We start from the raw sequence: 22,010 nt of genomic DNA, 5'->3' as shown, positions 1-22,010 counted from the left end.
GGGGGCAAGAGCCAGGGCAACTTTGCTTCTAGCCTCTAGCCCCTGGTGGTCTAGCAGATAGGATTCCTGGTTTTCATCCAGGCTACTCAGGTTCACTTCCTGGGCAGGGAACTAAGATCTCGTTTCAAGACCACTAACTGCTGCCTCTCTGAGATCAAAGAACAATTTTCAAACAGCTTGAACAGCTTACAGCTCAAACAACTTGCAAGCCTAATACCAGCCAATGTTAAAAAACAGCTTGGTCTCAGAGAAACCAGGCCAAAAGTCTTTTCAGCCAATTTCCAGAAAATAACCCCTTCCAAAGGAATATGTCAAAGGCTAAAAAACCAACACGATTTCAGTGAAGCAAGGGATTCTTTCCCCTGTCCCAAAAGAATGGGTCTAAGGCTTTTCAGTTGAAACAGTCTAATCTCAAAATCAGACCAAAATGCTAAACAGGTACTTGCATATAGAACAAGGACTTAACCAGAAAGACGACACTTAAAATAGATCCCAAATAAAGCCTACAGAGCATCAAATACAAAGAGAGCATGAGCTCAGATCTAGGAGAAAGACATACCTTCAAGCTCCAGGGTCACTGAGAAAGCAGTGAGTGATAATGGGGTCAGTTGTGTGTACCACACCTGTTTGCTCAGAGCCTTTGAGGATCTTCTCTGGTCCCTGCGTGGACCGCCAAAGTGTTGACCAAATAAACAAATAAATAGACAGCCAAATATTTCTCTATGGAATATGGGTTTTTTCAGGATCAGCAGAGAATTGCAGTTCAGGGTCTGCAACCATGCAAAACAACATGCAAGTGCCCGCATGGCAAGGGAAGGAGCACACTTTTATAGAAGAAAAAGGAAGTTGGTAGGGCTATAATAAGCAAAGAGTCCATGGCTTTTCCTTGGCTGAATCCTTGTGAGGAAAGAAAAGGAGTTTTTCTTCTTCCTGTTGGGATCTGCTATCATTGCAAGGTGTGAGAGCTCTCCATTCTGATCTCCCAAATTTTAATTTAATTTAATCTAATTTAATTTAATTTGGGTTTCTGTTGGTTTTTTTAATAAATAAATTTATTTATTTATTTTTGGCTGTGTTGGGTATTTGTTGCTGCGCACGGGCTTTTCTCTAGTCGCAGCAAGCAGGGGCTACTCTTCGTTGCTGTGCGCGGGCTTCTCATTGCAGTGGCTTCTCTTGCTGTGGAGCACGGGCTCTAGGCACGCGGACTTCAGTAGTTGTGGCTCGTGGGCTCTAGAGTGCAGGCTCAGTAGTTATGGCACATGAGCTTAGTTGCTCGGCGGCATGTGGGATCTTCCTGGACCAGGGCTCGAACCCATGTCCCCTGCATTGGCAGGCAGATCCTCAACCACTGCACCACCAGGGAAGCCCTGGGTTTCTGTTTATTAATTTTTTTACAACAGTGATGGGAAGGCTGACACAATTCTTTAAAAGAAAAATATTTTGTGCATTTCTGTAAACCTAATGTATCTAGTATATCTACAGCTTCAAAATGAGCCTTGTAAACCCAGCCCTTGATCCTTTCTCTTTAGCTGATCCCACCCAAAGGGCAGACTGTGGTCATGAATCTGGGGATCATCTATGTATCTCTGTGGACGGTTGGTGGGCTGGTGAGTTTAAGGTAACAATCAAAACTCAAATTGATGACCTTTCCTCAAAGAATTCAACCTAGCATCCCAATTATAGAAACGAAAATAGAAATGAGAACTACTGCTTTTACAAAAAAAAAAAAAAAGAAAAATCTCTTTGACCCAAATATTGTGAATGTTTTGACATGAGGTTTTAGATAGTATTTTAAAAATTAGTAGTTAATTTATCCATTATGAAAATATCAATTAGAGAAAACTAGTAACCTCAAAACTTGCTTTAAATACATAGGACAAAAGTAGGACAAATTACATAGGACAAATTACAAAATTTGTAATACATTAATAACTTTTTGTTTATACAGACCTTAATTATTTCTCTGCAATACCCTTCCTTGCTGTGGTTGATTCTGGCATAATGGGAATATCATCATACAATGTCACCTTTCTGCCACCATCCAAGGATCAGATGAATTTTTGTTATAATGTTTCTAGCTGTTATTCATCCTTTCCAGATACAATGAAAAAATGGAATAAATTTTACCAGGTTTTGGCAGGGTTTTTTTTAGGGTTTTAAGTAATACTCTTCGAGAGTAGCCAGGTAAATTTTGAATAATATTTAATGTAAGATTTTTTATGCATTGAACAGTATGTTCCTAAGGAATAAAGTTCTAGTATCTAAATCTTTATTAGGATGACAACAATATTAATATGAGTAGATTACTGCATGACATCCTATCTCATTAGCACCCACATTAATATTAAGACTGCCCTATCCATTCTTTTCACACCAAATAAATTATATTCAAAACCTGTAGAAATTATGTCTTCATAGTGCATGTTCATCACATTTTCAGGTCAAGTGAGCAGTAAACTCTATAAATACTACTAGGGAATAAATTGAGGTGAATTTGATCAGCTTATTTCAACTCACTTTATAAACCATCACCTGCACTGACTAAAATGATAATCTGACAATCAGAATCAAATGTTGATGTCCAAAGTGAAGTGTCACAGGTGAGAGAGTAAACAACGAAAGATCAGGTTTCCCTTTAGAGAACTTGTTCATTGTGCTGCATAAGATTAGGTGAAAATACTCTTATACCTCCTCCCATTTTTGACTTTTAAAACTTTGTGGAAAGTTCATTGCATGGCCAGAGAAAAACAAATAAATGAAATACTACAGTATAAAATTCTGAGCATTTCAAAATCATACGGTTGAGAGCGAGAGCGTGCGAGAGCGAGAGCGCGCGAGAGCGAGAGTGAGAGCGCGAGCGCGCGAGAGCGAGAGAGCGCGAGAGCGAGAGCCAGAGCGAGAGCCAAACACACCAGAAATTCATCTACACGTGGAACAACTCCTACAGAACACCTACTGAACGCTGGCAGAAGACCTCAGACCCCGCAAAAGGTAAGAAACTTCCCTCACGTACCTGGGTAGGGGAAAAGAAAAAAGAATAAACAGAGACAAAAGGATAGGGATGGGACCTGCACCAGTGGGAGGGAGCTGTGAAGGAGGAAAGGTTTCCACACACTAGGAAGCCCCTTCGCGGGCGGAGACTGCGGGTGGCGGAGGGGGAAAGCTTCGGAGTAGCGGAGGAGAGCACAGCAACAGGGGTGCGGAGGGCAAAGCGGAGAGATTCCCGCACAGAGGATCGGTGCCGACCGGCACTCACCAGCCCGATAGGCTTGTCTCCTCGGCCGCCGGGGCGGGCGGGGCTGGGAGCTGAGGCTCGGGCTTCGGTTAGAGCGCATGGAGAGGACTGGCGGCGTGAACACAGCCTGAAGGGGTTAGTGCACCATGGCTAGCCAGGAGGGAGTCCGGGAAAAAGTCTGGAGCTGCGGAAGAGGCAAGAGACTTTTTTTTCCCTCTTTGTTTCCTGGTGCGCAAGGAGAGGGGATTAAGAGCGCTGCTTAAAGGAGGTCCTGAGACGGGCGCGAGCCGCGGCTAAAAGCGCGGTCCCCAGAGACGGGCGTGGGACGCTGGGGCTGCTGCTGCCGCTGCCAAGAAGCCTGTGTGCGAGCGCAGGTCACTGTCCACACCCCCTTTCCGGGGAGCCTGTGCAGCCCGCCACTGCTGGGGTCCCGGGATTCAGGGACGGCTTCCCCGGGAGAGCGCACGGCGTGCCTCAGGCTGGTGCAACGTCACGCCGCCCTCTGCCGCCGCAGGCGCGCACTGCACTCCGTACCCCTCCCTCCCCTCCGGCCTGAGTGAGCCAGAGTCCCCGAATCAGCTGCTCCTTTAACCCCGTCCTGTCTGAGCGAAGAGCAGACGCCCTCTGGCGTTCTACACACAGAGGCGAGGCCAAATCCAAAGCTGAGACCCAGGAGCTGTGAGAATAACGAAGAGAAAGGGAAATCTCTCCCAGCAGTCTCAGAAGCAGCGGATTAAAGCTCCACAATCAACTTGATGTACCCTGCATCTTTGGAATATATGAATAGACAACGAATCATCCCAAATTGAGGAGCCGTGTGGATGAAAGGCTCTTGGTGCTGCAGCCAGGAGTCAGTGCTTTGCCTATGAGGTGGGAGAGCCAACTTCAGGACACTCGTCCACAAGAGACCTCCCAGCTCCACATAATATCAAACGGCGAAAATCTACCAGAGACCTCCATCTCAACACCAGCACCCAGCTTCACTCAACAACCAGCAAGCTACAGTGCTGGACACCCTATGCCAAACAACTAGCAAGACAGGAACACAACCCCACCCATTAGCAGAGAGGCTGCCTAAAATCATAATAAGGCCACAGACACCCCAAAACACACCACCAGACGTGGACCTGTCCACCAGAAAGACAAGATCCAGCCTCATCCACCACAACACAGGCACTAGTCCCCTCCACCAGGAAGCCTACACAACCTACTGAACCAAACTTAGCCACTGGGGACAGACACCAAAAACAACGGGAACTACGAACCTGCAGCCTGCAAAAAGAAGACCCCAAACACAGTAAGATAAGCAAAATGAGAAGACAGAAAAACACACAGCAGGTGAAGGAGCAAGATAAAAACCCACCAGACCTAACAAATGAAGAGGAAATAGGCAGTCTACCTGAAAAAGAATTCAGAATAATGATAGTAAAGATGATCCCAAATCTTGGAAATAGAATAGACAAAATGCAAGAAGCAGTTAACAAGGACCTAGAAGAGCTAAAGATGAATCAAGCAACGATGAGCAACACAATAAAAGAAATTAAAAATACTCTAGAAGGGATCAACAGCAGAATAACTGAGGCAGAAGAACGGATAAGTGACGTGGAAGATAAAATAGTGGAAATAACTGCTGCAGAGCAGAATAAAGAAAAAAGAATGAAAAGAACTGAGGACAGTCTCAGAGACCTCTGGGACAACATTAAACGCACCAACATTCGAATTATAGGGGTTCCAGAAGAAGAAGAGAAAAAGAAAGGGACTGAGAAAATATTTGAAGAGATTATAGTTGAAAACTTCCCTAATATGGGAAAGGAAATAGTTAATCAAGTCCAGGAGGCACAGAGAGTCCCATACAGAATAAATCCAAGGAGAAATACGCCAAGACACATATTAATCAAACTGTCACAAATTAAACACAAAGAAAACATATTAAAAGCAGCAAGAGAAAAACAACAAATAACACACAAGGGAATCCCCATCAGGTTAACAGCTGATCTTTCAGCAGAAACTCTACAAGCCAGAAGGGACTGGCAGGACATATTTAAAGTGATGAAGGAGAAAAACCTGCAACCAAGATTACTCTACCCAGCAAGGATCTCATTCAGATTTGCTGGAGAAATTAAAACGTTTACAGACAAGCAAAAGCTGAGAGAGTTCAGCACCACCAAACCAGCTTTACAACAAATGCTAAAGGAACTTCTCTAGGCAAGAAACATAACAGAAGGAAAATACCTACAATAACGAAACCAAAACAATTAAGAAAATGGGAATAGGAACATACATATTGATAATTACCTTAAATGTAAATGGAGTAAATGCTCCCAACAAAAGACACAGATTGGCTGAATGGATACAAAAACAAGACCCATATATATGCTATCTACAAGAGACCCACTTCAGACCTAGAGATATATACAGACGGAAAGTAAGGGGATGGAAAAAGGTATTCCATGCAAATGGAGATCAAAAGAAAGCTGGAGTAGCAATTCTCATATCAGACAAAATAGGCTTAAAAATAAAGACTATTAGAAGAGACAAAGAAGGACACTACATAATGATCAAGGGATCGATCCAAGAAGAAGATATAACAATTGTAAATATTTATGCACCCAACACAGGAGCACCTCAATACATAAGGCAAATACTAATAGCCATAAAAGGGGAAATCAACAGTAACACATTCATAGTAGGGGACTTCAACACCCCACTTTCACCAATGGACAGATCATCCTAAATGAAAATAAATAAGGAAACACAAGCTTTAAATGATACATTAAACAAGATGGACTTAATTGACATTTATAGGACATTCCATCCAGAAACAACAGAATACACATTTTTCTCAAGTGCTCATGGAACATTCTCCAGGATAGATCATATCTTGGGTCACAAATCAAGCCTTGGTAAATTTAAGAAAGTTGAAATTGTATCAAGTATCTTTTCCTACCACAATGCTAGGAGACTAGATATCAATTACAGGAAAAGATCTGTAAAAATACAAACACATGGAGGCTAAACAATACACTACTTAATAATGAAGTGATCACTGAAGAAATCAAAGAGGAAATAAAAAAATACCTAGAAACAAATGACAATGGAGACACGATGACCCAAAACCTATGGGATGCAGCAAAAGCAGTTCTAAGAGGGAAGTTTACAGCAATACAATCCCACCTTAAGAAACAGGAAACAGGGCTTCCCTGGTGGCGCAGTGGTTGAGAGTCCGCCTGCCGATGCAGGGGACACGGGTTCGTGCCCCGGTTCGGGAAGATCCCACATGCTGTGGAGCGGCTGGGCCCGTGAGCCATGGCCGCTGAGCCTGGCGTCCGGAGCCTGTGCTCCACAAGGGGAGAGGCCACAACAGTGAGAGGCCCACATACAGCCAAAAAAAAAAAAAAAAAAAAAAAAGAAACAGGAAACATCTTGAGTAAACAGCCTGACCTTGCACCTAAAGCAATGAGGGAAAGAAGAACAAAACAACCCCCAAAGTTAGCAAAAGGAAAGAAATCATAAAAATCAGATCAGAAATAAATGAAAAAGAAATGAAGGAAGCGATAGCAAAGATCAATAAAAGTAAAAGCTGGTTCTTTGAGAAGATAAAAAAATTGATAAACCATTGGCCAGACTCATCAAGAAAAAAAGGGAGAAGACTCAAATAAATAGAATTAGAAATGAAAAAGGAAAATCATATGGTTTATTTCTTTCAAATGGATTCAGTAATAATAGTAATCAATATAGCTAATATTAAGCTCTTTGGGGAGAATTAAGCATTAAGTCTTTTATACTTTAACTCTTAAGTGTTCTCCCCTCATTTAGAATATTGAAAAATTATATTTATAAATAGAATTGATTTTCAGAAAGAGAGATTGTTATAATTGCCTAAATATTAATAACATTTTCCTTCTTGGATAGCAGGTAAAGTCATATTCTAGTAACTTTGATGACCTCTTGAAGTACTTATTGGTTACACATGTCTCATCCTTGAAGGTTGCTCATCCAAAATTTCACAATAGATAAGAATGGATCTAAAGTTATCTTTTTAATCTTATACTATCTTTCTATCTTGCACTATCTTTTTCACTGAAATCTTTTTCAATTTACCTATATGTCAACCATCGGGAAGTATTATGATAAAGATAAAACTGATAGGAAAACATTTTACTGGATAAAACTTGAAAGTATTTTATAAGTAAGTATATTTCCAGACCCGGTGATACAAATAGTACAGATATAACATTATTCATTACAAATTAAAAATTAAAATTTCTTTGTCAATAAGAAGAGAAAATGGAATGTAAATTGGTGCAACCGCTATAGAAAACATTATGGAGAGTCCTCAAAATATTAAAAATAGAACTACCATATGATCCAGCAATTTCACTTCTGGGTATTTTTCTGAAAAAAAAAATGAAAGCACTAATTTGAAAAAAACATATGCACACCTCATGTTCATTGCAGCATTATTTACACTAGCCAAGACATGGAAACAACCTAAGTGTCCACCGACAGATGAATGGATAAAGAAATGTGGTATATATACACGATGGGATATTATTCAGCCATAAAGAAGAAGGACATTTTGCCACTTGCAACAACATGGATGGGCTTTGAGGGCATTACTCTAAGTGAAATAAGTCAGACAGAGAAAGACAAATACTGTGTGACCTCACTTATATGTAGAATCTTAAAAACAAAACAAAACAAAAACAAAACCCCCCAAAAACAAAAACCAAGCTCGTAGACACAAAGAACAGATTGGTGGTTGCCAGAGGTGGGAGGTAGGTGAAATGAGGGAAAGGGGTCAAAATGTACAAATTTCTAGTTATAAAATAAATGTCATGAAGACATAATGTACAGCATGTGTTGACTATAGTTAATGGTACTGTATTGTGTATGTGAAAGTTTCTAAGAGAGTAGATATTAAAAGTTCTCATTACAAGACAAAAATCTGTAACTGTGTAGGGTGACTAATGTTAACTAGACTTGTGGTGATCATCTTGCAATATACACAAGTATCAAATCATTATGTTGTACACCTGAAAAAAAGAGAAAAATTGTCTGTCTAGTATATATCATTAGGAAAAAATATCAAACTACCTGAAAATCAGGAAAAATTCTCCATATGTTATTTCATTTTTCAGTGGTTACCTGAAATGAAAATCATGTGTTCTTAAAGAGATATCCAAATCCAGCAGAAATTGCTAATCCTCTTTGATTTATATCTTTACATTTTGAAACAATTAGAGTTGGTCACATTCCAGAGTTTATTCAAGTAGAGCATGTTTTAAGAAAAAGGCAAAACATTTGACTAAAAGTCCATATTTTCTGTGATGATAATTTCTAGATTTAAATTCTAAGAACATCTCTTCAAAGCTTCAAATCTAGGGGCTAAATCAATACCACATTTTTACAGTCTGTAATCTAAAAATTAGAATAATGTAGTTTTGAAGAAATTAGCTGTTTTATAAGTTCAGTTGGCAGAGTTCTGAGTAGACTAATTCTAAATGCATACTTCCCCTCACTTGTCTATTAGGTTACAACATTGCTGTAAGCAAGAAGCAGAGTTTGAAAGCAACAGGGCTTTGTTTGTGGATTATTTAGCTCCACCCCTCTTCCCTTCAGCTTTGATTAGAACATATTGTCTCCAGAAGGGCCTGCCAACACAAATGCTTGTTAGTGGGGATAAAGCCCCCTTCATCAGTGACTCTACAGGCTTTCAGAACACAGTCCTGCTTGGTCTAAATTTTCTCCACAAAGTGTATAAGTATACAGGTAGGTGACACAGAGACTTTATTTTTTTGTAAATTCTATATGTTGTGTTGACTTCATAGGTAATGAAATATCACTAGAATCATAATTATGAATCATTACAACAGATTGTCTAAAGAAAAAAATTTGACTTCCTGTACGTATCTGTTTCAAAGTTTTCACAATAATCTTTGTGGGCTTTTTTTTTTTTTAAAATTTATTTTTGTCTGTGTTGGGTCTTCGTTGCTGCGTGCAGGCTTTCTCTAGTTGTGGCGAGCAGGGGCTACTCTTCGTTTTGGTGCACAGGCTTCTCAGTGCGTTGGCTTCTCTTGTTGTGTAGCATGGGCTCTAGGCGCATGGGCTTCAGTAGTTACAGCACGCGGGCTCAGTAGTTGCAGCGCACGGGCTCTAGGGCATGCGGACTTCAGTAGTTGTGGCACGTGGGCTCAGTAGTTGTGGTGCACAGGCTTAGTTGCTCCATGGCATGTAGTATCTTCCTGGACCAGGGATCGAACCTGGGTCCCCTGCATTGGCAAGCGGATTCTTAACCACTGAGCCACCAGGGGAGTCCTCTTTGTGGGCTTATGATGGATTTCATTTAATGGGACATATTATAGGCCCTCCCTTACTTAGCATGTCCTCTCTTCTGGGGTCTTTGCACAAAAACAGCAGGTCAGTACCACCACATTTTAGTTTGACAAGGAGATAAGAGAAATCTCTATTTCTTTCTTGGATAAGTTTTGCTATTCTATTTTATTTTGTTTTAAAATGAAAAACATAATAAATATAATAATGATACTTGCCATGAAATAATTTTGTTATGTGAACTTTCTTCAGCCAGTTCTACAGATTATAGACATAAAGAAAAAAATCTGACCCCCTAAATTTCTGGTTTTGGAGGAGGTATATTTCTCCAAAATTTCCAAATCCTAGACTTACTAATAGTGGAAAACAGAAGAAATCACATAATGGTAAATTCGAAAAGTACTGTATCATTCAATTTCCCAGATACTATTTACCATTTACCCTTGTTCTATTGAGGAAAAAAAATATATATATATGTGTGTGTGTGTGTGTGTGTGTATATATATATATATATATATATATATATATATATATATATATATACACACATATACCTAATTTCTATTCCCTAAAGCCAAATTCAGAAGATATGAGTCAAAATAAAAATGAATGCATTGTAAATTTAAAATTGTGTATGTGTTACTTAGGGTAACACGATATTTGAATAAATAAACTTTGAATTATAATGGCAAAACTCAATAGGATTCTATTTCTCCCTCACATAATGATTCAGGATGTTTACTCAATTGAAAGGAGGCTTTCTTCCATGGTAATTCAGGGACTTAGGATCCTTCAATCTGTGGCTCGTCAATCTTTACAGCTTCACCATTGTATGCTCAGTACAAAAATCAAAGGAATTAGAGACCTTAAAGAGAGACCCTCTTTTAAAGGCCTAGGACTAGAAGAGACAAGCATAACTTTATCTCACATACCTTTGGCAAAAATACAGCCCCACTGGATGGAGGATGGGAGGGACTTGGGAAAGTTCATTCTTGTCTGAGCCCCACTGATAGGGGAATCACAAAATCTGTTGAATTGCCGGTCATCTTTGCCACATTGTCAGACACAGAAAGTAAAATCTAGGTCAAGATGATTTAACAAACTTGAACTTCCCATTGTGTAAAGAATGAGGGATTAGATGAATGGTTAGAGTTTATTTCATTTAAAAATTATAATATTTCTAAATTTTTGTAAGCTCTACTTTTACTAAAATTAGCTTTGGATTTGTTAAGGAGTTTTGAATTCACTGTAGGCTACAATAAAAAAGAAAAAGATGCAGAAAAGAAACAGTAAATTGGAACACAGTTAAACAAGTTACCTAGCTTCCTCACTTCCTCTAGTAATTGCATGTTCCCACTGATGCTCAGAATTCAGAAACTGTGCTGAAAACCTTGGCAGATATTTTTAGTTAATTCAAGTATAGACAAAATAATAATAAATAGAATATCATTAATCAAAATATTTTTACAGTTGAACATGTCTGGTTCATAGTTAACATATTAAACTTTTTAACATAATATTCAACTACATTTTTGATATAAAAAATTTTAAGATTTTTCTTTACACTAGCAACTGCACTAAATTTTCTTGTATTTTAGCCTTTATGCCATGATATTTTTGTGACTTCAAGTCTCCATTACTTTGGCATTTAAAAAAAATATTTATTTACCTTAACCAAACTTGGGAAAAGTCATGCAAGGGAAAGTTTAGTCTGCAGATTATACCACTTGCTTGTGTGGCTGCCCTGCCTCACTCTTAATGTGGAAAAATACGGGGAAAAGAGTGATTCCTGACTCCTGAGACTTTGATGTGTAAGTTCTAACCAATTCTAGTCAAGGACCTCCTGTAGAAGAATTAGGGGTAGGGCAAAAGTCCAGGTATGTTAATGGAAATAACTACTCATAAAGTAAAGTAATGGGAAATAAATATGATTTTCCCAACAGAGAACTAATAGAAGAAAAAAGGGCAATAGGCCAAGCTCAAGGCTTCTGTATCCTCTTTCTTGTTCATTAACTGATCAATCCATTCTGACATATTTGGTCTACCCAAAATTCACAACCGTTACTACTTTTTTCTATTTCCTAATAACATTTCATTTTATGACTATTATTTTCCTTATTTTTAAAATATATTCAATATATGTCTGTTATTTAAAATTCAAACACTACAGAAAGTTATTAAATGCAAATAAAACTTACCTTCTCCATCATCATCACTTAACCCATACCATGATTTCTTGCCTGATATATATACTTACATATATTTAAGTTTTGGGCCCACTTCTACAAAAATAGTTATATGAACTAGTGAGTATAAATAAATGAAAAAATTATTTGATAAAAACTCTGTATTTGCATAAAAGATTATATGTATGGCACTGTTCTATGCTATATATTTTTAACTAATCATGTATATTTTAGATATTAGCAAGTCAACTAATATTAACAGACATCATTCTCTTTAAATAATACACAACTTTCCACTGAATGGATTTATATTCTTTCCAATTTTAAGCAATGCAAAGTGACATTTGATGTCTACTTTCATTAATTTAATTTGTTGGAATGGTGACAGATTAAATTATTGGGAATGAATTTATGATCAGGTATTGCCAAATGGCAATGAAAGAGTGTGGTATAGATTATGTTCTTATCAAAATAAAGACAAAAACAAAAAAAACCCCACACAAACTGTTTATTAAGGTTCATATTTCTGCATAGACACCAAAAATGAGTATTAGCAAACTTTAAAGTTTGCAATAGTCTAATATGCAAAAAATATCACTTCACTTTTTTATGGATCTTATTCTTTTAATCACTGCTGTATCCACTATTCTCTTCAGTTACTTATGTATCTTATAAATTTGAATATGAAGGCATAACATAATTTTAAAGAGCAAAACATCTTTTATTTTAAAATGTATGAAAACATGCTAATTTTATACTAATTGAAATTGAAATGAATTTTGTTAAATTGAATTTTGTTTGAAATAATTTCATCTTTGGGGATCAAAGTTAAAATTTTACCTACAACTTTTAAATGTCTTTAAATTTTCTAGGAAAACTGTCTCTCGTTATATGGAAAATTTTAATGAAGTTAAAAGTTACAAGAAACTGTTTCTAGAGATTTTGGAATTCATTCTTCATTGTTTTAACGAAATGCTCCTGGAAATTTATAATAAAATAAAAATCCACAATGATAAATTTTCAAGGAACAGTGTTCTCCAATAATAACTAAAATGTTAACTGTCCATTATAGATTCAGTTGAATAACTGGCAAATGCTGATAAGTTAATAAATGTAATAAAATGCTGATTAGACTTTTGGGATATTATTCTACTTAAATTAATTTCATGAAATTTAGAGGAATAGATTTTCATGGACAGAAGTCAAGAGGCAGAATATTTTAAATGAAAATCTGAATAGTGAATTTGAATTTCTAAAGTGCTTAAAAATGAACTATTGGTTTAGAATGTATTACCTGATTTAGCAATGTTCCCTCTGAAAAATTTTTAAAATTATGTTCAGATTTTTTTAGTTCATATTTTATGGGATACTTCATTTTTATGGAATACTTCAGGGTCACAGAGGACAATATTTCTCTCCTTTAAGAAGAGATAATACACAAGAAGGTGGCTCTGCCTACTGCTAGTCCTCTTGGTGACTTTCCTTCCAAAGCTTTTATGAAGCCTGCTTACACAAGATTACATAGGACTCCATCCACAGGCACAGTATACCCACTAGCAAACTATTTGGAAAAATAAAATAAATAAATTGAGCTTGGTGAAATAACATTGGCATTAACATCAGAAAGACTAGAGTTTGTAGCTAAGCTCTTGCCATTTTCCAATTGGTGTCAGCTAGTTGAACCTAGAGCAAGTAATCAAATTTCCCTGTACCTCAATATTCCTGTTGAAAAAATTAAGATTATAGACATAAAGAAGATTAATGAAGAGTCTACAAGATTTTCGTTATAAAGGTTGACTAATTCAATAACCAGATGGTAGTGAGCATTCAGTGTAATACATACAGCACAGTAATTGTGGCACAGAGTACACACGTTTGATGAACAAGACACTTAATTATATCAAAAATCAATTATTACTATAATACAAACTCCAGGAATCTAGAACCATGAAATATACCCATAGTGAACTCCAGCAACTCTACCATTCATAGAAATCTTCATTTGCTAATATTTTAAACCATTTGTATTAGTTTCATTTTGCTGCTGTAACAAATTATCACAAACTTGGAGGCTTTAAAACAACACAAATTGCATTGCAGCGCTGGAGATCACAAGTCTGAAATTTGTTTCTCTGGACAAAAATCAAGATGTTAACAGGACTGAGTTTATTCTGGAAGGTATAGGGGAGAATCACCTCTCTTTTTTGCAGTTTCTGGAAGGTGTCCTCATTCCTTTGTTCATGGCCTCTTCTTGCATCCTCAAAGCCGGTACCATGCATCTTCAAACCTCTCTCTGATTCTGACCTTCCTGTGTTCGTTTTTTTACTTATAAGGACCATTATAATCAGAATGAATTCACCCAAATAATCCAGGGTAGTCTCTCGTCTCAAGATCCTAATTTAACCACATCTGCAAATCTCTTTCACCATGTAAGTCAACATATTCATGTATTCTTGGATATCTTTTCAGAACCATTATTTCTGCTACCACAGCATTCATAAGATTATCTCTGTATTATATGTATTCAAGGATAGATATGAGAATATGGCACAGTTGCAGTGCAATAAACACATGATAAGTTTCATCATCACAAAGTAATATACTATGTTTTTACTATTGATGGCTTTAATACAATAGGAACTGTTCTATTTCATATCAGAAATGGTGGTTGGTAGTATCTTGATTAGTAATTATATTACAAATTTAAAATTAGAGTAATTTAGTTTTGTGGAGTGAAATAGCTGGAGGATTTCTGTGGAGTACAAGAATGCTACTGCATTGAAACAGTGGGATGAAAGAGCAAACGATTGTCATTGGATATCAGAACTAACAGCTAAAAAAATCATCAGATACCAAGTAAAGTACTTTTTATATTTCTTGAGCGTTAGGAGAGCTCATTTCCATTTATCACTGTGCATTGTAGTTTTTCTTCCCTTGCTATATATAAACTGGCTTCCTTTACTCTATTTGCACATGACTCATTATTTCTGCCCAAAGCTCGTTACAGGCTCGCAGCCCATAACTAACTGACCTATCCTTGTCCAAACACAAATTGCCTAGAGATAAATTTTGTTTGGTGAAATGTACCCTCTGTATTGGTTTTCCTGTTAGTTTTGCACTCGGGCTACAATGAGCTGTGAACAAAGACTAATACAGTAACAGAGTAAAAATAATTGGCAATTGATCCATTTTATGAAGAGAATGAGTGGGCTGTGTTCAGAAAGGAACATATGGACTGAACATTTAATATACAAACTATACACAGATGCCCACCCTCACCTCAGGTTCAGATCAAATAATGAAAAACTCTGAAGTGATTTATTGGTTCAGATAAATTATTTTTTAAACTTCACAATAATGATTAAGTTTATGGGATATATATACATATGTAGTCTAAAAAATTTATAAAAGATAACTCCAAAAATGCTTTCCATGTTTTTAGTGTTCTCATATTTGCACTATAGCTTCAGGAAATAAAACTTAAGTAGAAAATTTTAGAGACTAGAATTCTTACCATATGACTCTCTTAATTATCTTGTCTTTTTGTTTTGTTTTGGTTTTTTTTGTTTGTTTTTTGTTTTTGCAGTATGCGGGCCTCTCACTGTTGTGGCCTTTCCTGTTGCGGAGCACGGGCTCCGGACGCGCAGGCTCAGAGGCCATGGCTCACGGGCCCAGCCGCTCTGCGGTATGTGGGATCTTCCCGGACCAGGGCACGAACCTGTGTCCCCTGCATCGGCAGGCGGACTCTCAACCACTGCGCCACCAGGGAAGCCCTATCTTGTCTTTTTATATTACATTTATCTTTATCTCTATCTTCTGTTTACACCATATAATTGGGTCTTGATTTTTTTTATCCAGAGAAAAAACAATCATAATTCTGCCAACTAATGAATGTTGCTTGCCACCCGGTTCTATAAGAATTGAGTCATTAGCCACTGCAGTCACTGACCTACAATACAACCTAGAAAGAATTCAGGGTGCAGATCAAGAACAAGGCACTCTGTGCTCTGGGAAAACTGGAAGAACAGGCCTTCAGATAGTTAAACATTTTCAGGAGAAGATTTTATAAACCCAGGTTCTCACATCTTCCCATACTTAGAAAAGCACTTAAATCATTAACTGAGATATCTGTCTCCCATGATGAGCAGTAACCTCTACCAAAATGTGTGCTTGATTGCAAGTACCCCTTCACCAAAATCACATATATACTGGCCTCCCCACCTATCTCTTCAAAGAAGTTCCTCAGAGTTATTTGAGAGGTTGTCTCCTGGGCTATAATCCTCGGTATGTCCCCAAATAAAACTGAACTCACAGCTCTCATGCGGTGCATTTTTATTTCAGGTGACGGCCCTTAACTTTTATGATTAGGCCATTTGTATTTAACATAATTTTAAATCTTTGGATTAAATCTACCAATCACAAAGAGGCATGTTTCTTTGTAATCACATTTACCTCTTCTTGCCTTTTTGCAGAGTATTTTTTATGATATCATTTTATCTCTACTATTTGCTTACTTCATATCACTTTAGAAGTACAAATTATTTAAAATAATAAATCGGTTCTTAGGATTACACCATACAACCATAATTAATTAGTCTATCATCAAGTAATATTGTGTTACCTCATGTGTGGTACTAGAATATTCTCATTTTGTTTTCTTCTTTGTGCTATGGTCATAATTTTACTTTTACATATGATACAAACAAATTGCTATCATTTTTCTTTAAATGTCAATTGTCTTTTAGAGAAATTACTAATAAGCATGCAAAATTTATATTTGCTTTTTTTTAAATCATATCTAGCAGTCTTCATTAGTTTTTTAGCTTCTGTCTGGTATCAAATTTCTTGTGTCTGAAGAACATCCTTTAATATCTTTTTAATGCAGTCCTGCAGGTAATGAATTCTCTGTTTTGTTGTTGATAGTAGTATTGTTCACGGTCGTGGTGATGGTGGCATTTATTTTCATTTTGTTTTACTGAAAATGTCTTTATTTCTTTCATCTATATTTTTTTGGCACACAGATTTCAATCTATAGTAATCTGTATAGTTTCTGAAGAGATGTCTGTTGGAATCTTTATTCTTCTGCATGTAATTTGTCTCTCTGGTGTCCTTTAATATGTTCTCTTTATCTTCGGATTCCATCAGTTTAAATATGATGCATCTAGGTGTGTGTTGGGAAGATACTTATCCTCCTTTGTTCACCAAAGAAAGCATAATTCTCAACTTTTAGGTTGTGCATTTTTTTTCAGCCGACATTGAGCACTTAAATTTTAAAAGGTTCATCAGTGATGTCTTGCTAAGAAAGAGATATTTCACCAAAGATGTGAAGGAGGAGAGGGAAGGAGCCTTGAGGATATCTGGAGTAAGACTACTCCAGGCAAAGAGGAAGAGCAACCACAAAGTTTGAAAGTTGGGAGTAGGCCTGGTGTGCTTTTGGAAGAGCAGAAAGGCCATTAAACAAGGAGAAAAGAAGTAGGAGATATAATCAGAGTGATAATGGGTTTGGGAGGCCAACGTTTAGGACTCAGGTATATAAGGGCAGATTATGTAGGCTCTTGTAGTTCACCATAAGGACTTCCTTTTTTTAACTTGGAAGGAAATGGAGAATATAGAGAAGGCTTCTGAGCAGAGGAGTGACCAAACTTGCTTCTCAGTTGAGACTGTACTGTAGAGGTAATGTGAAATCAGTAAGGAGGCTATTGTGATCATCCAGAGGACACATGGTGTTATCTTGGACCATAATAGAAATGGTAATAAGTGATTGTATTCTGGATATACTTTGAGTATAGTGCCAATGATTTGTCAATGGATTGAGTATGAGGTATGAAAGGAAGAAAGATATTATAAATGACTCCAAATTTGTCCCCTTTCTTTCCCTTCCCTTCCCTAACTTTCCTGAATAATTCACACAAAATCTAATAGGTAAACAGGGCAAGATAGGAGTTGGGGATAGAAGGGGAGTCATGGTGACCCAGCATGGAGATCCAGAGTCCAAGAAAGGTGAAAAAGGTGCACTCACAAAGTGGAGGCCCAGGTGTAGGAAAACAGAATTTAAACCCGGCTAGAGGGAATTCCCTGGTGGTCCAGTTGTTAAGACTCCGCTCTCCCAATGCAGGGGGCCAGGGTTCCATCCTTCATCTGGAAACTAGATCCCGCATGCCACAACTAAAAGCCTGCATGCTGCAGCTAAAGACCTGGCACAGCCAAAAAAAACAGAAAAATTACCATTTAAAAAAAAAAGAGGGCTTCCTTGGTGGCGCAGTGGTTGAGAGTCTGCCTGCTAATGCAGGGGACGCGGGTTCGAGCCCTGGTCTGGGAGGATCCCGCGTACCGCGGAGCGGCTGGGCCCGTGGGCCACAACTACTGAGCCTGCGCATCTGGAGCCTGTGCTCCGCGGCGGGAGGGGCCGCGACAGTGGGAGGCCCGCGCACCGCGATGAAGAGTGGCCCCTGCTTGCCACAACTAGAGAAAGCTCTCGCACAGAAACGAAGACCCAACACAGCAAAAATAAATTAATTAATTAATAATAAAAAAAAAGGACTAGTCTGCCAAAGAATGGTTGAAGTTTAAAAAAAAAAAAAAAAAAAAAAAGGAAAGAAAGAAAGAAACGGCTAGAAAGACATTCCCTGAGAGGAAAGACCCAGCCTAGGGAGCCAGAGCCCTAACAATATGCAGAGGGATTCACTGATAGAGGCTATATAGAATGGGACACTGGAGCCCAAATAGGGTGAGGAGGGCATCCATACAGAAGAGAGGTTGTGGCATAGATGAAAGATTGACTTATGTACAGAAAAATTAAATAAATGCATATTTAAAAGTAATGGAAGACAAACGTTTTTTCACTGTTAGAGAGTTACAAACACGAAAAGTGTGAAAACTAAAATAACCCCTGTGCTGTTGGATTAGAATTGGAGGTATTGGTGTGAACTCAGGATTTTCAATATAAATAGATTAAAAGCAGGTAGGTAGGTAAGTAGGCAGATAGGTAGATACATAGACAGACAGATAGATAGATATAGAGGTGAATATATTTTATTATATATTTTAATAGTCCATTATCCTAGTATTCGCTAGTGGAAGTCCCTTTTGACATATATATCCATTTATTTTTAAACACTTCATTGCTTTCTGGAATTACAAGGTATTTCAAGCTCATCTTTTCCTTTACCTGCCTCAACCCTAGAATCAACCATTTCTCAAAGGCATCCTTCTTTGTTTATTGGAAAATGGTGTTTTGAAGTCAGGATCTGAGTGGTTGATATGTTCATTATTTTGGGGATATCCAAGCTCATAGACCCTCTCCTTAGACACATATGCCTACTTTTTACTTCATTCATAATAGCAACTATTTGTTTCCCAGAAAGAAGACTGTCTGTCTTACTAGACTGTCTGTTGCAAACCTTGAAATACGGTTCATTTTATATTACAGTTGAGAACAAATGACTATTTTCTGCAATATATTTATTCCGATTTTTTTAAATTTTAAAGTTATTGTCAACCTCAGCACTGCAAAGCTGGGTTTTTGAAAATTAACTGAAATTATCATTAAACATGTGCTGTTTTCTTACTGGCCCCATAAAACATGTAAATGTGTGATTATAAATATATTTTCTATTTATGATACTTTAAAAAAATTTACATTAAGCAAAATAAAATTTCCTTGGTTATTAATAGAGTGAACTATGAATAATGACGAAATTTTCTAGATCATCACGTGGACTAAGAATGCTGCCTGCTGTATCAGTAAACAAAGGATGTCACAGCCATCAGTGATTGTAGCCAACCTGATGGTGAGCCCTGAGGGAACTCGGGATGGAAACGAGGAATGCCTGCAATCTAGCAGTCATCAGACTGCAGCCACCCCCAACAGTGCAGCTTGACCAAACTCAGGATGAGAAAACACAGGACACTGGCCCCAGATAGCTGAGGTGTATGTACACCAAAGTAATGATTTCAGTGAGCTCAGACTCTTGCATCTTCCCACACTTAAAAAAGCACTAAATTCCTTAACTTGAGATATCTGGTTTTAATTAACAACAATCTTTTGACGTTCCAACTACCTGCCCTTTGTTGTAAGAACTCCTATATATCCTGGCTCCCCCACTGCCTCCTCAGAACAGTTTTCTCAACATTATCTGAGATGCTGTCTCCCAGGCTTGAAGTTCTAAGAATGTCTGCCGAATAAAACATACCTCTCAACTTTTAGATTATGAATTTTTTTTCAGTCGACAATCACTAGATCGTAGTATATAACCTATTAAATATAGTATATTCCCTTTTTTTGCTATTCTTTGTTATCTACCCTCCTCACCTACCCTACAGTTTTTCTTGGTCTGCCTTTTTGCTTGCTGAGATGGAGTCAAAGCCTGTGTTCCTGGGGCACTGGAATTTGTTGATTTTTCAATTTTTACTGGGAGTTAGTTTGTCTTTTTAGCATTGTCTGTCTTCAAGTAATATTGAGGGTTTGGTTTTGTGTAGACATTTCATAAATGGACAGTTACTTCACATTTTTGGGGTAGAAGATTTTGGGAGAGTGTTTGCTGCACTGCCTCTGTTGTCTACAGCGACCAGGAAATTTTCTGTGTGCTTTTGGATTCAATAAAAATTTAATCATGGTCTTGGCTCATCAGAGATGTTTTTACTGCACCAACAATACAATGCATGTCATTGATCTTTGAGCACAGTTATTGTATGCTAATTTTTGTGGATGCCTACTACTCATTTGGAAGAGTCGTAGTCACTTTATATCTATGTTTTTATTGACTTCTCAAAATAATTCTGCAAGTAGGTTTTATAATCTCATTTTAACAATAACTAAACTGAGGCACGGAGGGGGTTAGAAAAATTGCTCAAGTTCACCCTGGAAAACAATAGAGCTGAGATTTAAAGTATATCTTTTCTACTCTGATGCCCATATCATTCAAACCAATTTCTCTAATTTCTTTTTCTACCCGTTAGTGGGTAGATTTAGTCTATGGATGAGTCCTGGTGATAGGGACGGAGTAAAGGAACAAAGTAGGTAATTAAATAGTTAATCCTGCTAGGGGATTGTAAGTACAGAAAAAAGTATGGGAGACCCCTGTATGTTAATGGTAACTCAAGACAGCAGGTTTGCTTAACCACAAAGCCGAGCAGGCTTGCATAGCAACAAAACCATGCAACAGAAGCATGAGACCTGCCCCCAGACAATAAAACAGTGGTTGTATGAGACCCACTGCCTGCCCAGTGAACTCAGCAATTTTATGATTACTAGGGCACACCCCTCTGCACACACTAAAAACAAAAATATAAGGAAAAGGTGACATTATACTAAAACCTGAGATGATTAACCACTTTTAGCATATGTTACCGTCTTTTTGCTCATTTCCGTTCCTCCATGACAGTCCCAGCTTGACCACATAGGGACAAGAAAACTCCCCCGCCTGAAGTGGAGGAGGAACCGATGACGTCTCCTCAAGAATGAGGAAGAAGGTGGTCTTTTTCCCCTCCCCACTTTTCCTTTGATTATAGAAGTGTAGCCCACTAAGTTCTCAGGGCACAGCACCCTTTCGCTAGCCTGCTTGTAAGCCTCAGAAGTGTCCTATTCTAATAAATCACTTCTTATTTATCACTTTGCCTCTCACCGAATTCTTTCTTCGCTGAGCCATAAAGAACTGGAGCTCCTTGGAGCCCCCCAAAACTGACCTACTTTGTTCCTTTACTCTGTCCCTATCACTGGGAAAGCCTTTATATGAAAGCTTCATGTGGCTCTACAAGTCACCACCTCCTAGCCAGTGGATACTGTCTCCTACTAGAGCAACCTTGAGAAATTTGATCCTTAAGCACTCATTATCAATTGTGGACCAAAGGAGGGGAAACTTACCTAATTGCTGTACACTTGTTGTCAGTGAAAACACACACAAAAAAAACCCTAACAAACATTATATATTCTATTTGCCAAGTCAGTTTTATGAGTTTTAAAACTTTAATTGAATGTCAGTACTTCATTTTAAAATGTTCTGGACTTTGGTTATAAATCAGCTAGACATATTGCTCTAAATTTCATGAAATTGGGTTACCTAGGATAACAACAGAAGAGCCATACAAGTTTATTGTCTGTTTATTAATTTCTTAGTGATTTGTGATAGCTTAACACAATTGTCTTTAGATCCTAAACATTTTAAGTGTTAATGAATTCAAAAATCAAGAATTATTAATTGAGCAAAATAATCATTGCATTACGTTGAATTTAAAGTTAGGAATGTATGGACAAAATA

General features: G+C 37.7%; 1 protein-coding gene across 1 annotated transcript; it reads left to right on the top strand.

The window, feature by feature from the left end:
* Positions 1 to 1,489: 1,489 nt before the first annotated feature.
* Positions 1,490 to 19,634, top strand: LOC308626246 (protein LEG1 homolog; the record flags this gene model as incomplete). Its single annotated transcript, XM_081251095.1, has 6 exons — positions 1,490 to 1,607; positions 1,949 to 2,130; positions 7,148 to 7,248; positions 8,769 to 9,007; positions 17,004 to 17,116; positions 19,461 to 19,634. 6 exons carry the CDS (start codon positions 1,490 to 1,492, stop codon positions 19,632 to 19,634), a joined length of 927 nt encoding a protein of 308 aa, XP_081107221.1.
* Positions 19,635 to 22,010: the final 2,376 nt, after the last annotated feature.

The sequence above is a fragment of the Mesoplodon bidens genome (genome assembly GCF_964165515.1).
Source record: "Mesoplodon bidens genome assembly, chromosome: 12".
Taxonomy (NCBI): domain Eukaryota; kingdom Metazoa; phylum Chordata; class Mammalia; order Artiodactyla; family Ziphiidae; genus Mesoplodon; species Mesoplodon bidens.
The sequence above is the reverse complement of the archived record's forward strand: the minus strand, read 5'-3'. Positions and strand labels throughout refer to the sequence as shown.